The sequence below is a fragment of the Petaurus breviceps genome, unplaced genomic scaffold (genome assembly GCF_028583685.1).
Source record: "Petaurus breviceps papuanus isolate PSGF00001 unplaced genomic scaffold, PetGlider_PUasm1.0 208, whole genome shotgun sequence".
In the NCBI taxonomy this organism is placed as follows: Eukaryota; Metazoa; Chordata; class Mammalia; order Diprotodontia; family Petauridae; genus Petaurus; species Petaurus breviceps.
The window spans coordinates 21,403,062-21,425,070 of NW_027185852.1; the positions used below are offsets into that span (position 1 = coordinate 21,403,062).

The following is a 22,009-nucleotide window of genomic DNA, read 5'->3' on the forward strand; positions in this document are numbered from 1 at the left end:
CTTGTGTGAAACTGACATCTGAGAGTGCTCCTTGTGTGAAACTGACAGTGTGAGGCCTCCCCAAGCCCTGCACTTCCTGCCTTGGGGGCCGAGAGGAGAGCCAACCTGCACAGCTGGAAGTACTTGAGAACCATGCTAGTGCTAGGTGAAATCCTTCATCATCACAGGAAGTTTCACTCCCTCACTAATTGGCTTCTCTAAGCTCCAGGGAGCTACTCTGCAGATGAGTGAAGAGAAAGGGCTGAGGTAACCAAATAGGGAAAGTGGGGGTGGGGGAAGGGCATCCCTCAGGGATTCTGTCCATTCTGATTAAGTCCATTCCTAAGAGAGGGTGTCCAGCTTATGAAGGGACTTGAATGCCAGCTCTAGATTCTTTTGCTCATCAGGAAGTCGAAAGGGCAGAGGATTTTGAGTTGAAACCTTGCTTCAAAAACTAGCTCTGCCTTGTGGGGCTTTGGGCAAGTCACCCCTCTCTGGACCTCATTTTTCCCATTTGTAAAATGAGGGGGTTGTATTTGATTACCACCGAGATCACTTCCAGCTCTAAACCAAAGATCTTGACTGAAGTGAGGGACCTAAAGTGGACTCTCCTCTCCCATTACCTAACTGGAGAAGGTTCCGGGCCTCTCATCTTGGGTCTGCCTGCTCTATCTGATGTTTCAGGAATTCCTTGATAAGCACCTCTCATAGGTCCTGTTTTAGAGGGAGGTTAATAAAAGAGAGACCTAGGCCCTGCCCTTAGGCCATTCAGGAAATCCCAGAGAGGCAGGTTTCTGCCGAGGTCAGGGCAGGAAAATGCTTTATCAGTGAGAGCTACATTGAAAGTGGAGATGGCTGGCGTGGGCAGCACATGTCACAGAGGAGATTGCTGTCGAGCCCCAGGATCCTGGATCTTCAGGCTCAGAGTTTAAACAGTCAGCTTCACTAGTGTGGAGAGGACTGGGTGAAACCTAGCCAGGCAGTGGGCCCACCCACAGGTGCCAGGGACTAGAAGCTCTTCAGCACATACAACACCCACTCTTCTGTAGGCCACCTGTTGTCCTGGCCTGGGGCAGTGATAGTCCCAGTAGCAGGCACAAGGAAGCATTGATAGAAATCCATTCTGAGCCTCACTTTTTTAGAGTGAAGCCTGGGGTTCTAGCCTAACTTGGCCATCCCCGGGCTTATTTGGAGTTTTTTTTTTTTTGAGGGGGAGAGAGGAACCAACTTGTGGGGGTGGGGTAATCTCATCAATGTGGGGAAGTCCTAGTAAGAGTACTCCCTCCACCAGGAGATTGCCCTATCTTCAGTAAACAGTGGCTTCTACCACTTAGGCACTCAGCAGTTCCTGTACCGGCCTCCTCGTTCTTCATGGCTCACGTTCCCCTTCTACTTCCCTGTTTTAGTGCAGACTGACGCTCCATCACTGCCTTCCACGAGAGGCCTGTGGTCCTGCTCCCACCTCCAGATGATCCTGGGCTTATTCTCTGTGTGCTGTGCACTTGGTGTGGGCTCCCCCAACAAGTGTAAGCTCCTGGAGGCCCGGCCTCTTTATTTTGCCTTGGTATCATCTCTAGTGTTGGGCCAGTGCCTGCCGGTAGGGATGAAATGAATGCCTTTGGCTCGACTGATTAGGAAGGTGGTCTCTTTAGAGCCTTGCCCTAGGGGGACGCTTTGTCTGAGCCTTCTGCCCCTGCCCCTTGGGCCCTGCAGGTGCGGGAATGGAAAGAAGAAGGGAGCAAGACCTTCATGTGCACAGGCCGGCCAGGCTGGCTCACGGTGTCGCTGCGCGTCGGGAAGTACAAGAAAACCCACAAGAACATCATGATCAACCTGATGGACATCCTGGAAGTGGACACCAAGCGGCAGGTGAGTGAGCGGACTTGGAACTCCCAGGAGGGCGTGGCAGCTCCCCAGGAGTCTGTTCTCTGACCGCATCCTGGATTTAAAGACCAGGTTAATGAGCCCCCCAGATCCTTTGTGCTGCAGTCTGCACCTGCCTTCACCTGCATTGTTTCGGGAGCTGGGCAGGACTGTAATTATTCCCATTTTACTGGCAGGAAACAGGCCTGGAGAAAGTAGGTGCCAGCCTTGGAGCAGGAAGGCTTGAGTGGCTGCAGTTCAGCTCTGAAGGGGAGGCCTCCCTCAGCCAGAGTCAGATCCTGGCAGGCAGAGACCTGAGGCTTCCTGGAGACCCTCTGGGCCTTCTCCCTGCTCTGTGCTGGCTGGGCCTGCTGGGCAGGTGGGAGGTCTCCCTTGAGGCTGTGAGCTGGCCTGTTTATTAGCAGGTGGTAAAGGCTTGTGTCCTGAAGCCTCTAGATTGAAGGCAGAGGATGCAGGGCTGGACCTGGAGTCTGGAAGATTCGAATTCAAATGTAGCCCCAGATACCCACCATGTGTGACCCTAGGCAAGTCACTTAGCCTCTGTTTGCCTCAATTTGCTCACCTGTTAAATGGGGATAATAGCAACACCCACTGGGTTTGTTGTGAGGGTCGTGTTTGTAAAGCATTTAGTGCCTCGGTGGTGCTGTGTGAATGCTGTTTTCCTCTGCCCCATTCATAGCAGTTCTCTTTTCTTTTTTATTAAGATTGTCTCTGTGGAGCCTTTGGTCACCATGGGGCAGGTGACAGCTCTGCTGAATTCTGTCGGCTGGACTCTGCCGGTTCTCCCTGAGTTGGATGACCTCACAGTAGGTGAGGCGGTGCTGTCTTGGGGGGAGCAGGGTGGGGGGGTGGAACGGGCCCTGGGCCGGGGCTTGTCCAGGAGCCCCTGAAGGAGGGTGGAGTCTGGATACCCAAGGATCCCAGCCTGCCCCCAGGCAGGACTCCACTTGACCCATCCCAGATGAGCCAGAAGGGGCTTGCCCAAGTTACCCATCAGTAATGAAAGTGCTTCTGAGCTCTCCCCAGAGACAAGCAGGGAGGAGCAGGAGGCGGCCAGGCCCCTCGAGAGGCAGGGCTGGAGTTGGAGAGTGTACTAGGCCCACCCGCCTTTGTGACCTCAGCCAAGACACTGCACTTCTCAAACCCGTGTCACCCTCAGTGAAACAAGGGGACGTGGCTCTCCAGGGAAGGGCCTGTCAGGCTTAGCCTCCTCTTTGTTTGTTTTTGGAGGGCTGTTGGGGTTAAGTGAGTTGCCCAAAGTCACATGGCTAGTAAGTGTGTCAAGTGTCTGAGGCCAGATTTGAACTCAGGTCCTCCTGACTCCAGGGCCAGTGCTCTATTCACTGTGCCACCTAGGCACCCCTAGCCTCCTTGTTTTATAGATGAGAAGGCTGAGGCCCCCCTGGGGTCTGAACCTGGGTCCTGAGTGCACCCATCACTGCACCACCCAGCCTCCTCTAAGGAGCATGGTGAGTGGGGGAGGCCCTCAGGAAGCCCAGGCAGAGATAACCTTGGGGTTTGGGGGAGGGGCCCACAGGCCTCACCCTGCCTCCCCAGCCTGGGGTTGAGATGAGGCGGTCTGTAAGGCCCTTCTAGCTCTAGGCCTGTGATCTCATGAGGGCATTGGAGAGGCATCAGTGATGGCTCTGCTGAGAAGGGTGGAGGAAAGACTGAGGAGTGGTCAGAGGTGTGGGAGGTGATCCAGGAGGGAGCTACCTTCCAGGAAACAAGTGGCTGGAGGGGGTACTAGGTGTGAGCCCAGGCCCAGAAGCAGAGGCTTGGAAGCCAGACGGTCTGCCAGGCAGTGGCAGCTGGGAGGGTGAGCAGACTCAGGAAGCTGCTGCCCCCTCCACTGGGGGTCGTGGCACTGCCAAGCAGATGCGGGTTCTGACCCAGAACCAGAAGATCAGGGCTTTGTTACGCAGCTTAGTTTCCCTGACTTGTCTAAACCAGAGCCTTGCGTGCTACCCACACAGTGTGGAAAGGGGACTGGACCTGACAAATGGCCCCTCACCTGCCTTTTGTGAAAGAAAGAGGCTGGCCTAGCTCCTTGAGGCTTTCCAGGCCCAGGACCCTGCTCACCATGACCCTGGGCTGCGTCTTTGGCTGGCACAGAGGTGGGGGAGGACGCCCAGGTGAAGCCTGTGATGGGCAGCGTTGGTCCGTGTTCTCCCCATGGCAGTAGTGTGGCATGGTGCCAGGCACAGCCCGTAATCTCTTAGCAGGTGTCTCCTTGGCTGAGGTCCTGGTGCTGATTGTAATCTAAGCAGCGAGCTAAGACAGACAGACCAGAAGGGAGAGGAAGGAACTCCTGGCCCCTGCAATGCCCAGGGAGCCAGACAGAAGCTGGGAGGCCGAGACAGCAGGGCCTGAGCCCAGATGGCATCAGAGAGGGTAGGAGAGGTGAGAACATTGCAGCCTAGGATTCTGGTGGCCACGTGTGCATGCGTGTACAAGTACATGTGTGTTTGCAGGTCTGTCTGTGTGCAGAGAGGCTGTTTCAGAAGGAAGGAGCCTATCAGTGCCTGACCTCGGGGGCCCAGGTACAAGCTGCGAGCCTCTGTCCTAGACCAGCATGGAGCCAGGGCTTCCCCTCCTTCCAGGGTTTTTCTCCTCAGCTCAGATATAAGCAGATGGCCTGGAGATGTCAGCAGATGCCTACACCTTCCTCTTTTCCTGGGGCTCCTCTTCCCTTATTTCATGAGTGGATGTCTCTCTAGGAAGCACAGTGGCCAGAGTGATGTACTTGGGGTCGGGAGGGCCTGGGTTCGAATGCTGCCTCAGACCGTTTGGTTGGTGTGTGATTAGCCCAGTGACTCCATTTCAGCAAGCCTCGGTCTCCTCATTTGGAGAATGTGGATGATAATAGCACCTTATTCTGGTCATCACAAGGTCTGTGTGATGAGAGGAATATTCATAGAGCACTTGACCAGACTTTCAGGTGCTGGGTGTGTTTTTAGGGCACTTGTACGTGACACACATGTGCATACACGTGACGTTAGATTGTCAGCTCCTCGAGGACAGGGACTGGTTTGCTTTTGCTTTGTATCTCTGATGTATAACACATCCCTGGTCCGTAGTTTGCTCAGAACGAATGCTCGTGACTTTTCTCTTTTTAATCATCACACTGGTTATTATTTTAAATTCACCTGGCAGTTTCCATGTGCTTCAGCAACACTGAGATAAGCCCATTTTGAAGATAAGGAAACTGAGGCTGAGAGGGTATAGTGAGTCCCCAGGTGCTAATCTTGGCCTGTGTGTCTCTGGTGTTTGCAGGGTTAGTTGTCCTGGTTACTCCCCTGAGCCAGGCACTTGAGGGGCTCTTAGCCCAGTTTTACAAGTGGAGAAACCTAGGCCATGAAGGTGATGCTGATTCCAAGTCTCGGATCTTTCCCTTTAGCTCTCTCTGTGTGTGAGTCAAGTCTCCCCAGGCCAGGTGACTCTCCCCCACATGTGTGCTGGCCCTCTTCTCAGAACCACATTTTAAAAGGCAGAAATAGAATGCACAGGGTTATGAAGATGAAATTAGGAAAACATTCAGAACCCCTCTCTGGAAGATTAGACTTGGAAAGGACAATCCAGAGGTCTTAGGTGTCCTGGTGCCAGGAGCAGGTTCAGAAGGGTTAGCTGTTGCTGCGAGGGCTTTGGGGCCAGGCCTGGGCCACCTGTCTGATGTTTGGGAAGTCACAGAGTATCCCTGGGTCTCAGTTTCTGCATATATAAAGTGGGAGGCCGGACAAGACGACCTCTGAGAATTGGGTGGGCCGGGCCTGCTGCCATCTCTGTGGCCCCACAGGGAGCCCAGAGGTCAGATCGTCCAGTCTAACCCACTCACTAGTTTGCCTAACAAGATGTGGGTCGTAAGGCCCAGAGCCTGGGTTTGAGCACAAGTACTCTGACTCCGAAACATAGGCCCCCTGTGACCTCTTTGGCAAAGCCTTGGGCTGCCGAGCACGGCTTCCCTGGCAGAGAAGGCCAGGGGCCTGAAGCATGTGTCTCTGCACTCAGGAGGTCTGATCATGGGCACCGGCATCGAGTCTTCATCCCATAGGTTTGGGCTGTTCCAGCACATCTGCATGGCCTACGAGCTGATTCTGTCCGATGGGAGCTTTGTGCGGTGTACACCGGTAAGGGAAGGGAAGGGAAAGGAAGGGATGGGATCGGGGAGTGGACAGTGGCGTCCATCCCGGGAGTCCTGAGCAGAGCAGAGCTGGGCCGCGTGCCTCTGACAGTCTTCACCACAGTGCCTCCCATTCACTCCACAAACTCTGCTGGGCAGTGGGGAGGCATAGAGGGAAGACAGCAGGGCCTGGTCTCTGGGAGGAATGGTCTTCTTAACAACCTTTGACAACGGAGTATCCATTGCAAAGCAGCTAGTGTTTAAGAGAAGGTGCTGGGGATACACAGACAAAGTGAAAACTGCCCCTACCTCCAGGGCCTTTGAACCAAAGGGATCTTAGAGCAGGAAGCTGACAAGCTGGGAGGGGCCTTGGAGGTGGTCTAGCCCAGTCCTTCATTGGCCAGAGCCAGGGTGGGGGAGATAGAGCCATGCCTCCACCCAGTGGTCTTTCCTCCTTCCTGCACTCTTGACTCAGCTTGGTTTATACACCTGCTGTGTGCCAGGCCCACAGCACTGGGGATATACAGAGAGGTGAAAGGGTGTGTTTGTGGGCCCTGTGTTGCAGACGGAGAACTCGGACCTGTTCTATGCTGTGCCCTGGTCTTGTGGCACATTGGGCTTCCTGGTGGCTGCGGAGATCCGGATCATCCCTGCCAAAAAGTATGTGAAGCTGCGGCTGGAGCCCGTGCGCGGCCTGAAGGAAATCTGCTCCAAGTTCGCTGAGGAGTCCCAACGGAAAGAGAACCATTTTGTGGAAGGTCTGCTGTACTCCGTGGACGAGGCAGTCATCATGACGGGAGTCATGACGGATGACGTGGATCTGAGCAAGGTAGAAGGAGGGTCCGGGTGTCCGGCCTGTCACATGGTGGGACGAGCGGATTGGAATCACTGCCCTGGGTTCCAGCCAGGCCACTGACATGCATGCTGTGCATGGGTGACTTTGGGCAAGTCATTTCCTTGCCTGAGCCTCAGTTTCCCTGTATGTTAAGCAAGGGCATCAGGCTAGGTGACTTTTAAGCAGCCTTCCATTTCTGATGTCCTAAGAGGTTTGCCTTCCTCAAGAACTCCACTTTCCCTTCTATTCGTGAAGCACTTTGCCAGCAGTAACATTGAGAGGGACAGAGCAGACACTGAATCCTGGGGCCCAGAGAGGGTGAGGCCCAAGGGCCCCCCAACTGGCTAACAAGTCTCACCATGGGGCTTAGCCCCCGCTGTTCCCACTTCCAGTTACAATGCCTTTTCCCTGACATAGGTTGAGGGTCAAAGTCTTAGAGCCACCCCTTTATTTTACAGATGAGGAAACTGAGGTGTGGAGAGGTCACTCAGGTGGTTAGTGACAAAGGCAGGATTTGAACCTTGATCCTGTCGCCTCAGATGCATTGACCTTTCCCCTAAACCCCATGGATGGTGCTGTCTTCCTTGGTGTTGAGCACTCCGCCCCTAGAGTTGTGGGAGGACCAGTCACCTCTGAGGTTCCCTACAGCTCTTGATTAAGGTGCTCTCTGTCCTTGGGGGGGCCTCAGGGTCTGAATAAAACAATAGGGCCTATGTGTACCTAGAGAAGAGCCCTTGGATGTATCTGTGGGAGGGCTTTCCTGACCAACAGCCCTGGGCAGTGTGGGCTTAAGATTCCTGTTTTGCAAATGAGGCAACTGAGGCCTGAGTTAAGTGACTTGTTCAAGGTCACACGACTAGTCAATAACTGAGCCAGGGGGTGAATCCAGGGTACTTTGCACTGCCCCAGAGAACCAGGCTAGGTCTTGATGTTGGCCGGCACAGGCACAGGCTTGGAGGCATCATGTGCAAGGCATATAGGGGAGAGACCAGTTGGGCCACATTCTAGTCTACCAGGACAAGACCGATGAAAAGGCTCAGCTTGGTGAGAGATGCAAACAAAAGAGGAGAACTGCAGGAGCTGGCAGCCTGATTGAGAAGAATGGGAAGCTGAGTGGATGGAGGCAACCACAGGCAGAGTGATGCCAGGAAAGGGGCAGCAGCTGGAGGCTCAGGAGACAGGGAGGAGCTGGAGAGAGAGCCCAGGGAGTGTGCAGGTGCAGGTGGCGCTCAGGGGCCCTGGAGGGCAGGGGCCGGGGTGTGTGGGAGGGAGCTGGGAGAGTGTGCAGGGCCCATCGCGATTGTTAGCCCATATTTCTCTGATTCAGTGACAGGGCAAGGTCTGCCGTCTGCCAGCAGTCTCCAGGGCTGCCAGCTTGCATCCCACTCCTCCTCCTCCACTGCCCCCAGCCATCCCTTCCGCCTGCCTGGGGACAGAGCCACGGCTTTCCCAGCCCCCGCTGACCTTGCTCTGCCAACCCCAACTCCAACCAGTGGGACAAACAAGCCAGGCATTCTTTGCTGCTGACTTAGCAGCTGGCAGTGATTGCCTGGGACGTGTTAACAAACAGTGCGGCACAGGGTGTGTGAATGCCGGTGAAGGCAGGGGTCACTGTGCAGGGAGGGGGCAGCAGTTAAGTTACCCCAGGCTCTGCCGGGGCTGCAGCTACAGGAAATCCTTCAGAATTCAGAATCGTATTCAGAAAGGGGGCAGGCTTGGCCCTTTTCCCCTCCCCCCCCCCACATACACACTGTCTGGATGGAGCCTTAAAAGTTAGAATGTCAGAGCTGGGAGGGCCCTGAGAACAGGGGATGGCAGGGCAGGGAGAGTACATAGAATGCAGAATGACAAAGCATAAAAAGCCAGACTGTTGGATTTGGAGGGGCCCTGAAAGGCCTCTTTCAAGTTCAAAACTCCCTATTTTTGTACAAGAGGAAGAGGACCTGGAGGGTGAGACGCCTGTCCAGGAACCACACACAAACGGCCATCGGCCTCTTTTCTTTCTGAGGGCCCCAGGACCTCCCTCGGAGAGTCTTGATGCATCTGAACAAATGAACATCCAGACAGGCTTGTGGCCTGCTGCCAGCCCCAGTGGGCGCTGTTCATTGGAGGGGGAGAGTGTCAGCACAATGCCAAGCGGTTGAGCCGGCCTCACAGGAGGCCAGGGAAAGGGAAGGGGTGGGGAGGAGAGGGCTGGCCAGCCCAGGGGTTCCTGCAGGCAAACTGAGGTCAGAGGGACACACTACCCACCTAGGTACATCCCACAGTCATGGGTGGTTTACCTTTGGGGTGTGAACAATCTGGCCTTGGAGTCAGAATAGCTGAGTTGGGGCCTCGCTTTCCGTTTTCCAGATGAGAAAATTGAATTACATCAGTCCATCCATGAGCATTTATTCTTTTTTTAAAAAACTATGTGCCCTGGGGACCCAGGAAAAGGCAAAAGCAGGTGCTGTCCTCCAGGAGCTTCGAGTCTAATGGAAGGACAACCTGCAAACAGCTATGAACAGACAAGGAGTAAGGAGGAAGACAGGGAAATCTTAGAGAAGCAGTGGCAGGGGTTGGGGAGGGGAGGAAAGCCCCCCATGCCCAGAGAAGGGGTGCCCTGCACCCTGTCCCTCCTTTACATGGGGACACGGGCTCAGAGAAGGGGCTGGCCAAGCCACGGGCACTGGACTGGGAAGACTGTGAGTGAGGGTCCAAGCTCTGCTCCAGCCCAGCTCTTCTCACCCCCTTCTGAGCGATTTCCACTCTTCAGTGACTCAGTGGCAGGGAATGGAATGGTATCTCTAGAAGCCTTTCCTTCATAAAGGGGGTTCGGGGGCCCAGGGTGCACAGAGCATTAGGCTGAGAACCAAGAAGACTCATCCTCCTAAGTTCAGATCCAGCTTCAGACACTTCCTAGCTGTGTGGCCCTGGACAAGTCATTTCACCCTGTTGGCCTCAATTTCCTCCTCTGTAAAATGAGCTGGAGAAGGAAATGGCAAACCCCTCCAGTGTCTCTGCCAAGAAAACCCCACATGGGGTCACAGAGAGTCAGACATGAAGGAAACAACTGAACAACAATGAAATTCCTTGTAATGGTAATGACAGTCACAGTGGCCGACCCTGAGCCTTGGAGGTTCGCAGAATTAGGTGTGTGTCCTTTAAAAATCTTGCTCTATTTGAAGGCTTGTGGCAGGGCCTGCTGACCGCCTGTCGGGGTCTTGGCGTCCCTGCCATCACGGCCAGCCCCCCGCAGAGCCGTGGTGCTTCTGTGGCCCAGCTTATGCTGCTGATTAGTGCTTGAGCCCTGATTGTGTCTAGGGGCCCGTGCTCGGGACCTGGGAGATAAGAGAGCAGGCAGGGTCTAATCCACATGTGCCTTGTCCAGAGCCAGGCTCTCCAGGCTCACAAGTGAGGATCTCAGGGCTCTGCCTTGCCACTTGCTGGACAGACTTTTGCTGGCTTGGCTTGTCCCCTGCCCTCCATGTTGGCTTATGCCCTCTCTGTCCTGGCTCCATGTCCACCTCGGGCAACTAGGCAGGCCCCACCTTGGCCTCCACTTCCCAGCTCTCACATGTACTCTTACACACCGCACCTGACCAGACTTACAGACAGGGTTATGCCTGTCTCCCATTCCCCCCCATCCCCTCAGTGTCCCACGTTCTCGACAGATACAGACTCACTGTTACTGGGTGGGCCAATGGATAGTGTTGGGTTTGGAGGTCAAGAGACCCTGAGTTTGAATCCTGTCTCATACTGTTATTAGCTGAATGACCCTGGGAAAGTCCCTTAACCACTTTGAGCCTGGTTCCTGTGATTGCAATGACCTCTCACTGTTGTTGCGGGGGTGGGGGGGGGTTTGAACAAGGCCTTAGAGTTGGTGCAGCACTTTATAAATGCTCACTGTTATCACTGGGATTGGGAGGAAGGAAAACTTTCTGGCTGGGGGAATGGGACCCAGCTGCCTGAAGTGGGGGGTTTCATGGAGTGCCTTTTGATCCCTTCACTTGTGGGTGATCTTTCCCTGCTCAGCTCCCACTGTTCAGAAATGGGGCCCTTCGTCTTGGGGCTCTGCTGAGGAGAGGCCAGTCCATGGATAGATCATCAGCTCCTGGAGGGTGGGCTCTGCTTCCCCTTCATCTTCGAGTGGCTGGGTTCCTAGAGCAGAGACCAAGCCAAGGCCCCACTAACTGCTGTGCCCCTTGTCCATTCTGTGTTCTGACCAGCCAGGGTGAGCGACTTGGCATTAGCCATGTCCAGCCACCTTCCCCTTCCCCCTTGTTCCCAGGCTGGGCTCCTTTTCTAGACTTTGACACTGGACATGGGAAGGGAGGAGCCTTGACTCCCCCTCAGCGCTCTCTGTGTCAGGTTGATTTTGCATTGACTTTGCTGTGTACGTGCTTCCCCTGTAGGCTCCTGGCACCTGGAGGATCCAGGTCTGGCCAAGGTCCCTGGCACACTGCTGACCCATAATGCAGGCGTCATTGAATTAAATCAACATGTTCAAGAAGCAGCAAAGGATAGAGGCAGCCTGATGTTCCTCCCTTTGAATGCCCTAGCAATAGCAGTCCTGGCAGGTGGGCCAGGGCCTGTGTAATTCAGCCCTGGGGGGCATTGTTTAATGTGTAGTATTCTGTGATTTGGCCCCAAGAACCCCCGAGCAGTCCTCTCGTGGAGGTCCTAGCAGGATCCAGTCAAGCAGCCAGAGTTACCAGGCCCTTAGGTCTAGTAGGGACATGGGTGGTCAAAATACTCTGACTCCTAATGGCAGGCAGGAGATAAGGAACATGGGAGATGTGTGAGTCCTGCTGCTCCTTCCCTGCTCACAAATGATGATAAAATTAAGAGAGGTGAAAGAACCATAGGACACAGAATGTCAGCTGGGAGGGAGCTTAGAACGGGGGTGTCAGGGCTGGGAGGGAGCTTAGAACAGGGGATGTCAGGGCTGGGAGGGAGCTTAGAACAGGGGGTGTCAGGGCTGGGAGGGAGCTTAGAACGGGGATGTCAGAGCTGGTTGGGACCTTGGGACACCTTGATAGAACAGTCAAAAGCTGGTCTAATCCATCTTTTCCTTCATTTCATAGAGCAGCAGGCCTAGAGGCAGTAAGTGGCTTGGCTTAGACCCCTTCTCTGATCCTTAGCTCTTTCCACTTTGAAAAAATGCCAAGTGCCCAAAAAATACAAGGGCCATGGGTCCCATTTTCACCTTCCCCCACCACGGCCCTCAAAAATCTGAGTAGCCCCCTGGACTCCTGTTTTTCCCTCCCTTCAGCTGAACAGAATTGGTGACTACTACAAGCCTTGGTTCTTCAAGCACGTAGAGGAGTATCTGAAGAAAGACCAGAAGGGGCTGGAGTACATCCCCTTACGACACTATTACCACCGTCACACGCGAAGCATTTTCTGGGAGCTCCAGGTAAGGTTAGGGCTGTGGTAAATTTCACGCCCCCCCCCCCCACACACACACACAGTCTTCATTAAAGAATGTTTTCCAGTTTGTCAAGAGGTGGGACTCTAGAATTTGTCCTTTGTCTTGGGGTTTTTTCCTTAGGTGGGGAGGGTCTTCCTTCTGAGGAAGGAGTCCAACGAGTGCACTTTCCTTGGGAGCCTTGTCCATAGGGTATCCTAAAACTTGAATTTTTAATAGCTTAAAACTGCACCAAGATTTCTGGGACCCCCATCTTTGAGGAGATGGACAGCCTGGTATTAGTCTCTTACCCATGAGAGGTACCCCAACAGACTGAAATGATGGGGTGAATTTACTAGGATCAGATTTATTGAGGATAGAAAATGTAAAGTCCAGCCCCAAAGTTCAAAAAGTCATCTGCATAATAGGTACAGGATGAGGAGATAGACAAAAACACCAAAGGGTTTAGTGGCCCACAGACTCACTAGTGTGACCAAGCGGTCCCCCAAACCACGGTAGTCTTACTCTATTTAGACAGGCATCACATCCAGAGGTAGGGAAGCAGGATCCTGCAGCTTTTGGCCCTAGCCAGATTGTACGTGGCATATCGCGTCCACTAGAAGGCACCACTTTTTAGGAGAAATGTTGACTATACTATATGAAAATCAGTTGAAGGAACTCTTTGAGTCATCCTACATTTTTAAAATGCCTCCAATGTGCCAGAAACTGTACTAGGCACTAGAACAGCAGTTAGAAATTAGAGAGGGTTAGCCTGGAGAAAAGAAGGTGTGTTGGGGCGTGGCCATGTCTTCAGTTCACCAGAGGGCTGTCTGGCAGGCAGTCCCTTTGGCATGACAAAGCCCTTCTCACCATAGGGAAGTGGAGTTTGGGCTTGATGGGAGGCGGCCGACTCCCTGCCCTGCCCTGGATTTTTTGGAGCAGACTTGAGTTTCCTCTGCTGTGGGAGAGCATGCTGGGAGTGCCTTCACCTAGGACCCCTCCCAGCATTGGAGATAGCCCCAACTCCACCTGTCTTTCCTGTTCCAGGACATCATCCCCTTTGGCAACAATCCCATCTTCCGCTACCTCTTTGGCTGGCTCGTACCTCCCAAGATCTCCCTGCTGAAGCTGACCCAAGGCGAGACCCTGCGCAAGCTGTATGAGCAACACCACGTGGTGCAAGACATGCTGGTCCCCATGAAGGTGCTGGAGAGGGCCATCCAGACCTTCCACAGTGACCTCCACGTAAGCCACCCTCCCCTACACTCCATGGTAGGCCCAGGTGCCCTTGAGCAAGGCACTGCCCCTGGGGCGTGGTGAGAGGCCAAGCCAGGCGATGACCCATCTGCAGCCATACTAAGTGCATGGCCAGTTACACTTGCACCTGATTCCCACACCATCCCAGTGAGGAGTGCAGACCAGGGCAGGAATCTTATAGATCAGGAAATTGAGCCAGAGAGAGGCCAGGCGGGGGCTCGCGGCAGAGCTAGCTGCTTCTTCCTGGGTCTTCTGATGCCACATCCCGGACTCTGTTCACTGACACGATACTGAAATGGTTTCTGTGGGCTCTTCTGGCCCCAACGGTCTAGGAATCCAGTGTCACAGGAGCAGAGAATCCTGGAGCTACAGCTGGAAGGTGTCTCTGAGGCCATCTTGGCCAAACTCCTTATTTTACAATTGAGAAAACTGAGATCCAGAAAGGTTAGCTTACTTGCCCAAGGTCATACAGTCAGTTAGCAAGCAGTGACTGAGCTCCTGCTACATGCCAGGCTCTGGCTCTATCCCTGCGTGTGCAAAGAAAGGCAGACACAGTGCCTGCTCCCAGAGACCTCACAGTCTAATGGGAGAGACAATGTGCAAGCAGCTCTGTCTGAACACGGCAGATGGAAAATACGTGAGATGTCCAACAGCAGAGGGAAGGCAGCATTGGGGGGATCAAGAAAGGGTCCTTACAGATGGTGGGAGGTTAGCCCTGACTTGAAGAAAGCCGGGGAGCAGAGGTAAGGAGGAAGAGCGTTCCAGGGCTGAGGGACAGCCAGACAAAGGTGCCTGGGATTGGAGGCAGTGTCGTGGGATTGCAGAGTATGTTGCTAAGGTTGGGATGAAGGGGGTGGAGTAAGGTAAAGGAAGGGATCGGGTTATGTAGGGCTGGAAAAACCAAAGACGTTTTGATATTTGATCCTGGAGGTGATAGGAAGCCACTGGAGTTTATTGAGTAAGGAGATAACAAGGCCAGTTTGAGAGCTTGAGTGGAGAATGGACTAGAATGGAGAAAGCCTTGAGGTAGAGAGACCAACCATTAGGCAGCTACAAAAGTGTAGAAGTGACTCTGAGATCATGTCACCCAGAGGTGTGGAGGGTCTGCCTGGGGTGGCGGCCGTGCCAGAGGAGAGAAGGGGCACACATGAGATGTGCAAAGGTAGACTCAGCAGGCCGGATGTGAGGTGTGAGAGAAAGGGAGGGGTTGAGAGTTGGGAGTCTGGGGGATCGGGAAGATGGTGTCATCTTGACATTAGCAGGGAAGGTCAATGGGAAGACAGAATTCAGTTTGGGGCACACTGAGTTTAAAATACCAATGGGTCACTGTGTTGAGATGTCCAGTAAGCAGTGGAGGGTACAAGTCTGGAGCCCAGCAGAGGTTACTTTGAGAAGTGTCTGCTTAGAGATCATTGTTGAGTCTGTGGCTGCTGATGAGGTCACCAGATGAGATAGTATAGAGGGAAAAGAGGGACCAGGACAGAGTCTTGGGGGCACCCACAGTTAGTGATTATGACCCGGATGAAGATCCAGTCAGGGAGACCAAGAAGGAGCCCATGTGAAGGGTGGAAAAAGAGCCACGACAGGGCTGTGTCTCAGAAACGTAGAGGAGAGTTTCGGGCTAAGTAGACGTCAGGTTTGGCAGGGCTTGGGTCCCCTCCTCTTCCCCACTCCCCAGCCCTCAGCTTCTTGGCCCCTTCCTCTCTCCTGCGCAGGTCTATCCCATCTGGCTGTGCCCGTTCATCTTGCCCAGCCAGCCAGGCATGGTCCACCCCAAGGGTGATGAGACAGAGCTCTATGTTGACATTGGGGCCTATGGAGAGCCACAGGTGAAACACTTTGAAGCCAGGTCTTGCATGAGGCAGATGGAGAAGTTTGTCCGAAGCGTGCATGGGTGAGTAGGCTGGTGTCCTGTCTAGGTCGGTGGGGGCTTGGCCAGCATAGCTGGGTTTGGGGAAGGCCAAGAGACGGACAGAGAAGTTCAGTGTGGGGCGGTTGGAAGATGGAAATTTGTGCCTGCTGTCTGCTATCCTCTGCCCTGCTCAGATGTAATCCAAGTACTTGGGATACTGTCATTTAGTGAAGAAGCTGTGCCCTAGGGTTGGGTTGGAGCGGGCTGCCTGGAAGGGAGGCATAGCTCCTCTCCTGGTGAGACTAGAGTTCCACCAGGTGGAAGTGGAGGGCCAACCCTGAATTTTTAGGTGGTGCAGTGGGTAGAGCACCAGGCCTAGAGTCAGGAAGACCTGAGTTCAAATTCAGCCTCAAGTTGTGGGACCCTGGGCAAGCCATTTAACCCTGTTGGTCTCAGTTTCCTGCACATGGTGGTGTGAATATGGTGACAGCCCCTCCCTCCAGGGTCTCCCAAGATGATATTGTAGATTGCTTAGCGCCTGGTACTTGGGGGCTCTTGAGTGCGGGCGCTCACCCTGTCACCCCTCCAGGTTCCAGATGCTGTATGCCGACTGCTACATGGACCGGGAGGAATTCTGGGAGATGTTTGATGGCTCCCTGTACCACAAGCTTCGCAAGGAATTGAACTGCCAGGATGCCTTCCCCGAGGTGTTTGATAAGATCTGTAAGGCTGCCCGGCACTGAGCCTCCCCTCCCTGAGCCCCAGTCTGTGCCCTGGCACACACATGCAGGGCGTTTCCCTGCCTGGGTCAGGTCCTGCCGCTCTGCCCACCTGCTCCGCCTTCTTTGAAACAGCCTGTCTCTCAGAATGAAGAGGCCTGGCCTTTTCCTCTCAGCCCCCTGCCAGCAGACTTCTGGAAAGTCCCCAAAGCCAGAGTTCCATGGAAGCACTCTGGATTGCTCCTGACCATGCTTACGAGGCTCAGGAAGGTGCCTTCAGGAGTTGCCCCTGTATGTGCCTAGGGGCCTCTCCAGGAAAGGGAGGAGCTCCTTTGGGGCGCACATGGGTCTCTGCCAGTGTCCACGTCCCTCAGCCAGCTTCCGCCCACCATCTGTTGTCCAGGCCTCTCACCCAGGCAGCATCGAATGAACGGTTCTTCCACAGATCCCACTGCAGCATGCCCCACCCCGCTAGCTAGAGCCAGCCCTCAGTGCCTTGCTAGTAGTGGGCACTTAATAACTGCTTTGTGAATCCCCCATGGCTCTGTCCAGGGTGGTTGGTCCTGGAGCCGATTCCCTCAGGGAGTGGGAGCCTCCAGATGCTGCTGGAACACGCCAGAAAGTCGCCATCAGCCTGGTGGGGCCGCGTGGATCCGTGTTGGCCTTGCCTGTGGAGTCAAGAAGATGGCCTGGCTGCCTGAGTGACCACAGCGCTGCGTTGGTGCGACCCCAGCATGAAACCAACCAAAAGTATTATGTCGCGGCTTCTGCAGCCCTGAGTTGTGTCTCCTCCTGCCCACCTCTTAACAGTGGCTGGCGACGGTTCATTTCAGTGCCTTACACGAATCCTAAGCCTGGCGAGAGCTTGGGATGGTTCTTGTCTCCCCTTCCCTGGGGAGAGGAGCCCTCCCAAAAGGTGCCCTGCCTCTTGTCCTGATTCCTGACTTCATCCTGACTTATGCAAAGCTCGTTTGGGGGCTCCAGACTGGAAGACGCTAGAGCGGGCTGCAGGAGGAGCTGGGGATATGCGAGCTGTGCCCAGGCACTGGGCGTGGCCTCACGGTCCCCATCTGCAGAACAAGGGCATCGGACCTGAGGACCCCCTTCAGTTGTCAGTTTTCAGAATTTCCTCTTCCCTAGGGTTATGAAGGCTGCAGGAATCACCTCATTGTGTTGTTGGGAGACCAGCTTGGCAGGATCCACAGACTTTCTTAGCTAAGACATCCCCACAAGGGCTTGTGGTCCAGACGCTCAGACATGTTGACAACCTCTAGTGGTCCTAGCCAAAGGCTGTGGGTGCCAGGCTGCCCTGGCCAGCAGGCGGCTCCATCCCAGCTCTGGTCTCGATGCCTTCTGCCATGTGTCTTAACCATACGTGCTATGCATCGCTTAGGATGTTGTTGGTGCTCTGGTGGGAGAGGGATGACCCTGGCCCCTGGGAGGACTTCTGCCTCACGGGCTGCTTGTCTCCTGCGTAAGCCGATGATTCTACCTGCTGTAGAGGAGAGGTCGTCAGCAGGAGCTGAGCCCATCCTGGTGACCCAGGCCTTAGCCCGTCAGCATCTGCAGCCTGGAGCACGTACAGGAAGAGCCCTGCAGCCTGCCAGGTGCTGCTGGGAAATGGCACGTGTGCCTCAGACGCGGTCACCATCTTGGAATTCCGCCAAGAGGTGCAGCTCACGCAAGGTGACCAGAAGCCTCCAAGAGCCCTCAGATTGAGAGTCCGTGCGGCATCTAGAATCGGAAAGCAGTTAGTTTCAGAATTTGCCTCAGGTTCCTGCTTCATTTCAATGTAACTCCCTGGATGTCCTTGGACAAGTCACTTAGAGCATCTCCTATAGCACGAGCAAATGAGCAAGTCAGACCCGGTGATCACTAAAGGCTTCTCCAGCACCACTGTTTTGCAAAGGAGCTGGCATCCCCTGTTCTCAGGCCCCTCCCAGCCCTGGCATCCCCTGTTCTCAGGCCCCTCCCAGCCCTGGGATCCCCTGTTCTCAGGCCCCTCCCAGCTCTGACATCCCCTATTCTCAGGCCCCTCCCAGGCCCTGACATCCCCTGTTTTCAGGCCCCTCCCAGCCCTGGCATCCCCTGTTCTCAGGCCTCTCCCAGCCCTGCCATCCCCTGTTCTAAGATTCCTCCCAGTCCTAACATTCCTTGTTCTAAGGGTTCTCCCAGCTTTGATACACTCTATGAGGCAGAGATGTCAACTTGAGACCAATTGTTGCAAAACTCCTGAGTGGGGCCCAAACCAGATTAAAATGCAATTGGGAAATATTTAACAAAAGCTACATATTTAGATATTTAAGATAATGTTAATTTGTGGTTCTCTCTGTCAGTGATGCCGCTGGCTGAGTGTGACCCCCTGCCTCAGGCCTCTCCGGCTCTGACATCCAGCCTTTGTTCAGGTTCTGACGTTCTGTGCTCTGAAGGCCCTCTGAGCTCCCACTCTGGTCTGGCAGGTGTTTTTAAGCTCCTTTCCAACCTCTCTGATGTGTTATCTGGGAACACAACCCAGTGCAGCATATGCAGTCAGCCGTGGGCCGCCTGTGTTTGCGGAGGCGCCTCCTATGACTTCAGGTGGATTCCAGATCCGGGCAGAAAGTGTGTGTGGGAATAGTGGCCCTGTGGCGGCCACAGGAGTGGTCTGGGTGTTCTGAGTCTGGTGACTAGTGGAAGAATTGGGATGAAAAGGGAGTCACTGTTTGTGGGGGTAGGTACTGCTTAGACTGGAGAGGAGGCAGGCGAGCTTGGGGGAGAGCCCTCAGGCCCTTGGAGCCTGGGCAGCCCTGGTGAAGAAGCCATGAACGTTCTTCCCATCTCCTCGATTGTTTGTGTGGCTGTTGTCAAATAAAGTAACCCAGGAACCATCCAGTGTTGTCTCCCATCTTCTTGGTCCTGGGGGTGGAGCAGACAGTGGGGGATGCGTGGTGGGCTTCCCTGTCTTTTCCAGGCCCCAGCCCTGATGCTGCTCTGACAAGAGGAGTTCTTCTGGTAGCTTGTCCTGGTCACCTGACCAAGGCGGGTTACCTCTCCATATGAACAGAGAAGGGATGGGTCCCCTTCCAAGGGACCCCTGTTCTCCCAAGAACAGTCATGAACAATATGACTTCTTGCAGCAAAGGCCAGATTTCTTTAAGGGGGTCTTGCAGATCCATAGTCCATGGGACGCAGAGGTGCCCTGGATTCCCTGGTCCTGCTGCAAGCATCTCACCGTGGAGCACAGCTTGAGTTCACTAGTTAATATGCCCTGCTCAGACGCCCAGCATCAGGTGCTCTCTCTGCTGGGGCTTAGTCTCAAGGAAGGGGAGGGTGGCTCTGCATCACCTGGTCCATGTTTCCCTTCTGCTGATTCCTGTCTGGGCCACATCTCTCCGTCTCCAGGCTTTGAGGGTCAGCATGGACGGCTTCTTTAGACAAAGGTGATAAAAGCTGTGCTGACTGGTTAAACAACGGTCAGAGGCCTCATAGATACTTGGGGAGGCAGTCGCTGACAATGGGCCACTCAGCCCAACCATCTGGGAAGCTGGACTTCATACCGTGACTAACAAAGCAGTATTCCAGACCAGGACCTCATGCCATGCCTGACAAGGCAGTGTTCCAGACCAGGACCTCATACTGTGACTGACAAGGCAGCATTCCAGACCAGGACCTCATACTGTGACAAAGCAGTGTTCCAGACCAGGACCTCATGCTATGACTAACAGCAGTGTTCCAGACCATCTTCCTGCCAAGCTTCTGAAGCCCACCCTCTCACCTCCGACCCAGTCCTCTGGCTTCTGCTTGGGGGCTGTGCTCCGTCTGCCCTCCCTCCTTCCCTCCTCTGCTCTGGGAACAGCCATGGAGCCACTGATGCCTCATTTTGGGAAAGAGTGTGCCAGGCAGCCATCCTGGGGTCCATTCATTGTGCCCATGATTTCCTGGATGGAAGCATCCCACCTGGCACCACTCCCTTCTCCATAAGCTCCCTGAGCAGCCCTGGCATTTTGTGTTTGTGTCCCCAGGACTTAACATGCTTAGTGCCTGTACTCTTATCCCAACTCCCACTCTCACAGAAGAGTCAGCCCTCCTAAAAACAGCCTATCTACATTTCCCCTTCAGGGTTCCCAGGGTATTTCTGAAGGGTCAGGCCCCCATTCTGGTGTGTTCTCTCCAATATCAGTTGTTCTCAGTCTTTTTTCAGTCGTGTCCAGCTCATATGACCCTGTTTGGGGTTTTCTTGGCAAAGATAATGGAGTGGTTTGCCATTTCTTTCCCAGCTCATTTTACAGATGGGGAAACTGAGGCAAACAGGGTGAAGTGACTTTCCCAGGATCATCCAGCTAGTAAGTGTTTGAGGCCACATTTGAACTCATGAAAATGAGTCTTCCTGACTCCAGGCCCAGTGCCCTGTGCACTGTGGTGCCACCTAGCTGCCCCATGGAACATACAGATTTCTCTAATTTTGAGGAACCTCTCCCTTTCATCATCATCTTTCCAGGATCACGACATCTGCTAAATTAGCCAGAAATTCTAACATTATTGTCCCCTAAACATTCCTGTTCATTGCAGTTTAGTCAGAAACAGCACCAGATTTGCAAGAGGTCAGAGAACTGGCTTTGTCCAACCCCTTCATTTTACAGATGAAGAAACAGGCAAAGAGGGGGGCCGACCTGCAGGGCTCAGCCTTAGAGGGCAGAGCCAAGACGGATGAGCAGAAGCTATGAGAAAGCAGACCTTGACTCCATGGGGGCGGGGGAGGATCATTGCCATCCACAAGAGGTCTAAGGAATTCCTTGTCACTGGATGCCTCTGTGCTAGGCCTTTGCTGGGACCCCAAGGGGACTTTGAAGGAGGATTAGATCAGTCATGAATACAAACTTCTAAGCTAGGGATTCTTTACCTGTGACCCATGGACCTCTCCGGAATCTGGAGAGATTTCCAGGGGATCCAGAACATTGATGGAGAAAAGAATTACATTTTCACTAACTTTTGGTGGGAAATTCCTTCTTACTCCTATGCATGTTGTTTTATATCTTTAGAAATCTCATTCTAAGAAAGGGTCACTAGGCTTCACCTGACTGCCAACAGGGGCTAGGGCACAAAAAAGATTAAGAACCCTCTAGGAAGATGAGAATAAAACCAGAATCCTGGAGGGAGCAAGATTCACCAGGTTTGGAAACTCCCTCTGCTGAATAAATGACCTTGTATTCATTTTGCACGAATCCTTTATATATTAATGTGGGCATATAAGCTCATTGAGGAAGGTGTTTCACTTTTTAGCATTATATATCTAGGGTTTCTTGATTAATGGATAGATACCTTGATTAAGACATTATTTTCAGCTCCTTCAATGGGATCTTCAAGACACATCAGGGAGATTTAGAGTCTACTGATCAGCCAACATTCTCTAAGTATTTTAGAGTTTCCAGAGGACTTTGCATTTTCAGAACATTCATTTTTGGGGTGGCTGGGTGGCACAGTGAATAGAGCACCGGCCCTGGAGTCAGGAGGACCTGAGTTTGAATCCGGCTCACACTTAACACAAAAACTAGCCAGTTGACTTTGGGCAAGTCACAACCCCAATTGCCCTATCTTCCCCCCTCCAAAAAAAAAAAAAAACAAAATTTATTTTTTCAAAATACTTTGGGGTTTCCAGAGCACTTTGGATAGTTGAATTTTAGACTTCATAAAACATTTATATTTTCAAAAGACTTTAGAATTTCTAGAGCACTTTTAATTTTTCAAAGTTTTATTTGTTTAATGTATTTTAAAGAGTAATTTAGAATTGGTAGGGCCATTTACATTTTCAAAGTACTTCAGAGTTTATAGAGAACTTTGGATTTTCCAAATATTTGAGAGTTTGTAGAGGACTTTGCATTTTCAGATTACTAGCCTTTACAGAGAATTTGGCATTTCCAACACAATTTATTTTTTTCAAGCTCTTAAGAGTTTACCAAACACTTTGCATGTCCAGACTATTTTGTGTTTTACTGAG

General features: G+C 53.3%; 2 protein-coding genes across 3 annotated transcripts in view; one reads left to right on the forward strand and one right to left on the reverse strand.

Moving 5' to 3' along the window:
* Positions 1 to 18,902, forward strand: part of LOC138165313 (delta(24)-sterol reductase) — a 25,877-nt gene extending 6,975 nt beyond the window's left edge. Inside the window, exons 2-10 of one of the 2 annotated variants that reach the window (XR_011169339.1) lie at positions 1,693 to 1,848; positions 2,568 to 2,673; positions 5,872 to 5,990; positions 6,549 to 6,812; positions 12,073 to 12,216; positions 13,255 to 13,452; positions 15,180 to 15,358; positions 15,906 to 16,173; positions 16,439 to 18,902. Coding sequence is in view for 1 of the 2 variants with exons in the window: in XM_069093499.1 (XP_068949600.1) it covers positions 1,693 to 1,848; positions 2,568 to 2,673; positions 5,872 to 5,990; positions 6,549 to 6,812; positions 12,073 to 12,216; positions 13,255 to 13,452; positions 15,180 to 15,358; positions 15,906 to 16,059 (1,320 nt within the window). In the remaining variant the exon portion in view is untranslated. Of the gene's footprint in view, positions 1 to 1,692; positions 1,849 to 2,567; positions 2,674 to 5,871; positions 5,991 to 6,548; positions 6,813 to 12,072; positions 12,217 to 13,254; positions 13,453 to 15,179; positions 15,359 to 15,905 lie in introns of both variants that reach the window. The other variant, XM_069093499.1, reaches the window with a different exon arrangement.
* The window catches only part of LOC138165133 (ciliary microtubule-associated protein 2-like), a 46,623-nt gene continuing 42,027 nt past the window's right edge, over positions 17,414 to 22,009 (reverse strand). Inside the window, exon 11 of the mRNA XM_069093286.1 lies at positions 17,414 to 17,769. Coding sequence (XP_068949387.1) covers positions 17,414 to 17,769 — 356 coding nt within the window. The remainder of the gene's footprint in view (positions 17,770 to 22,009) is intronic.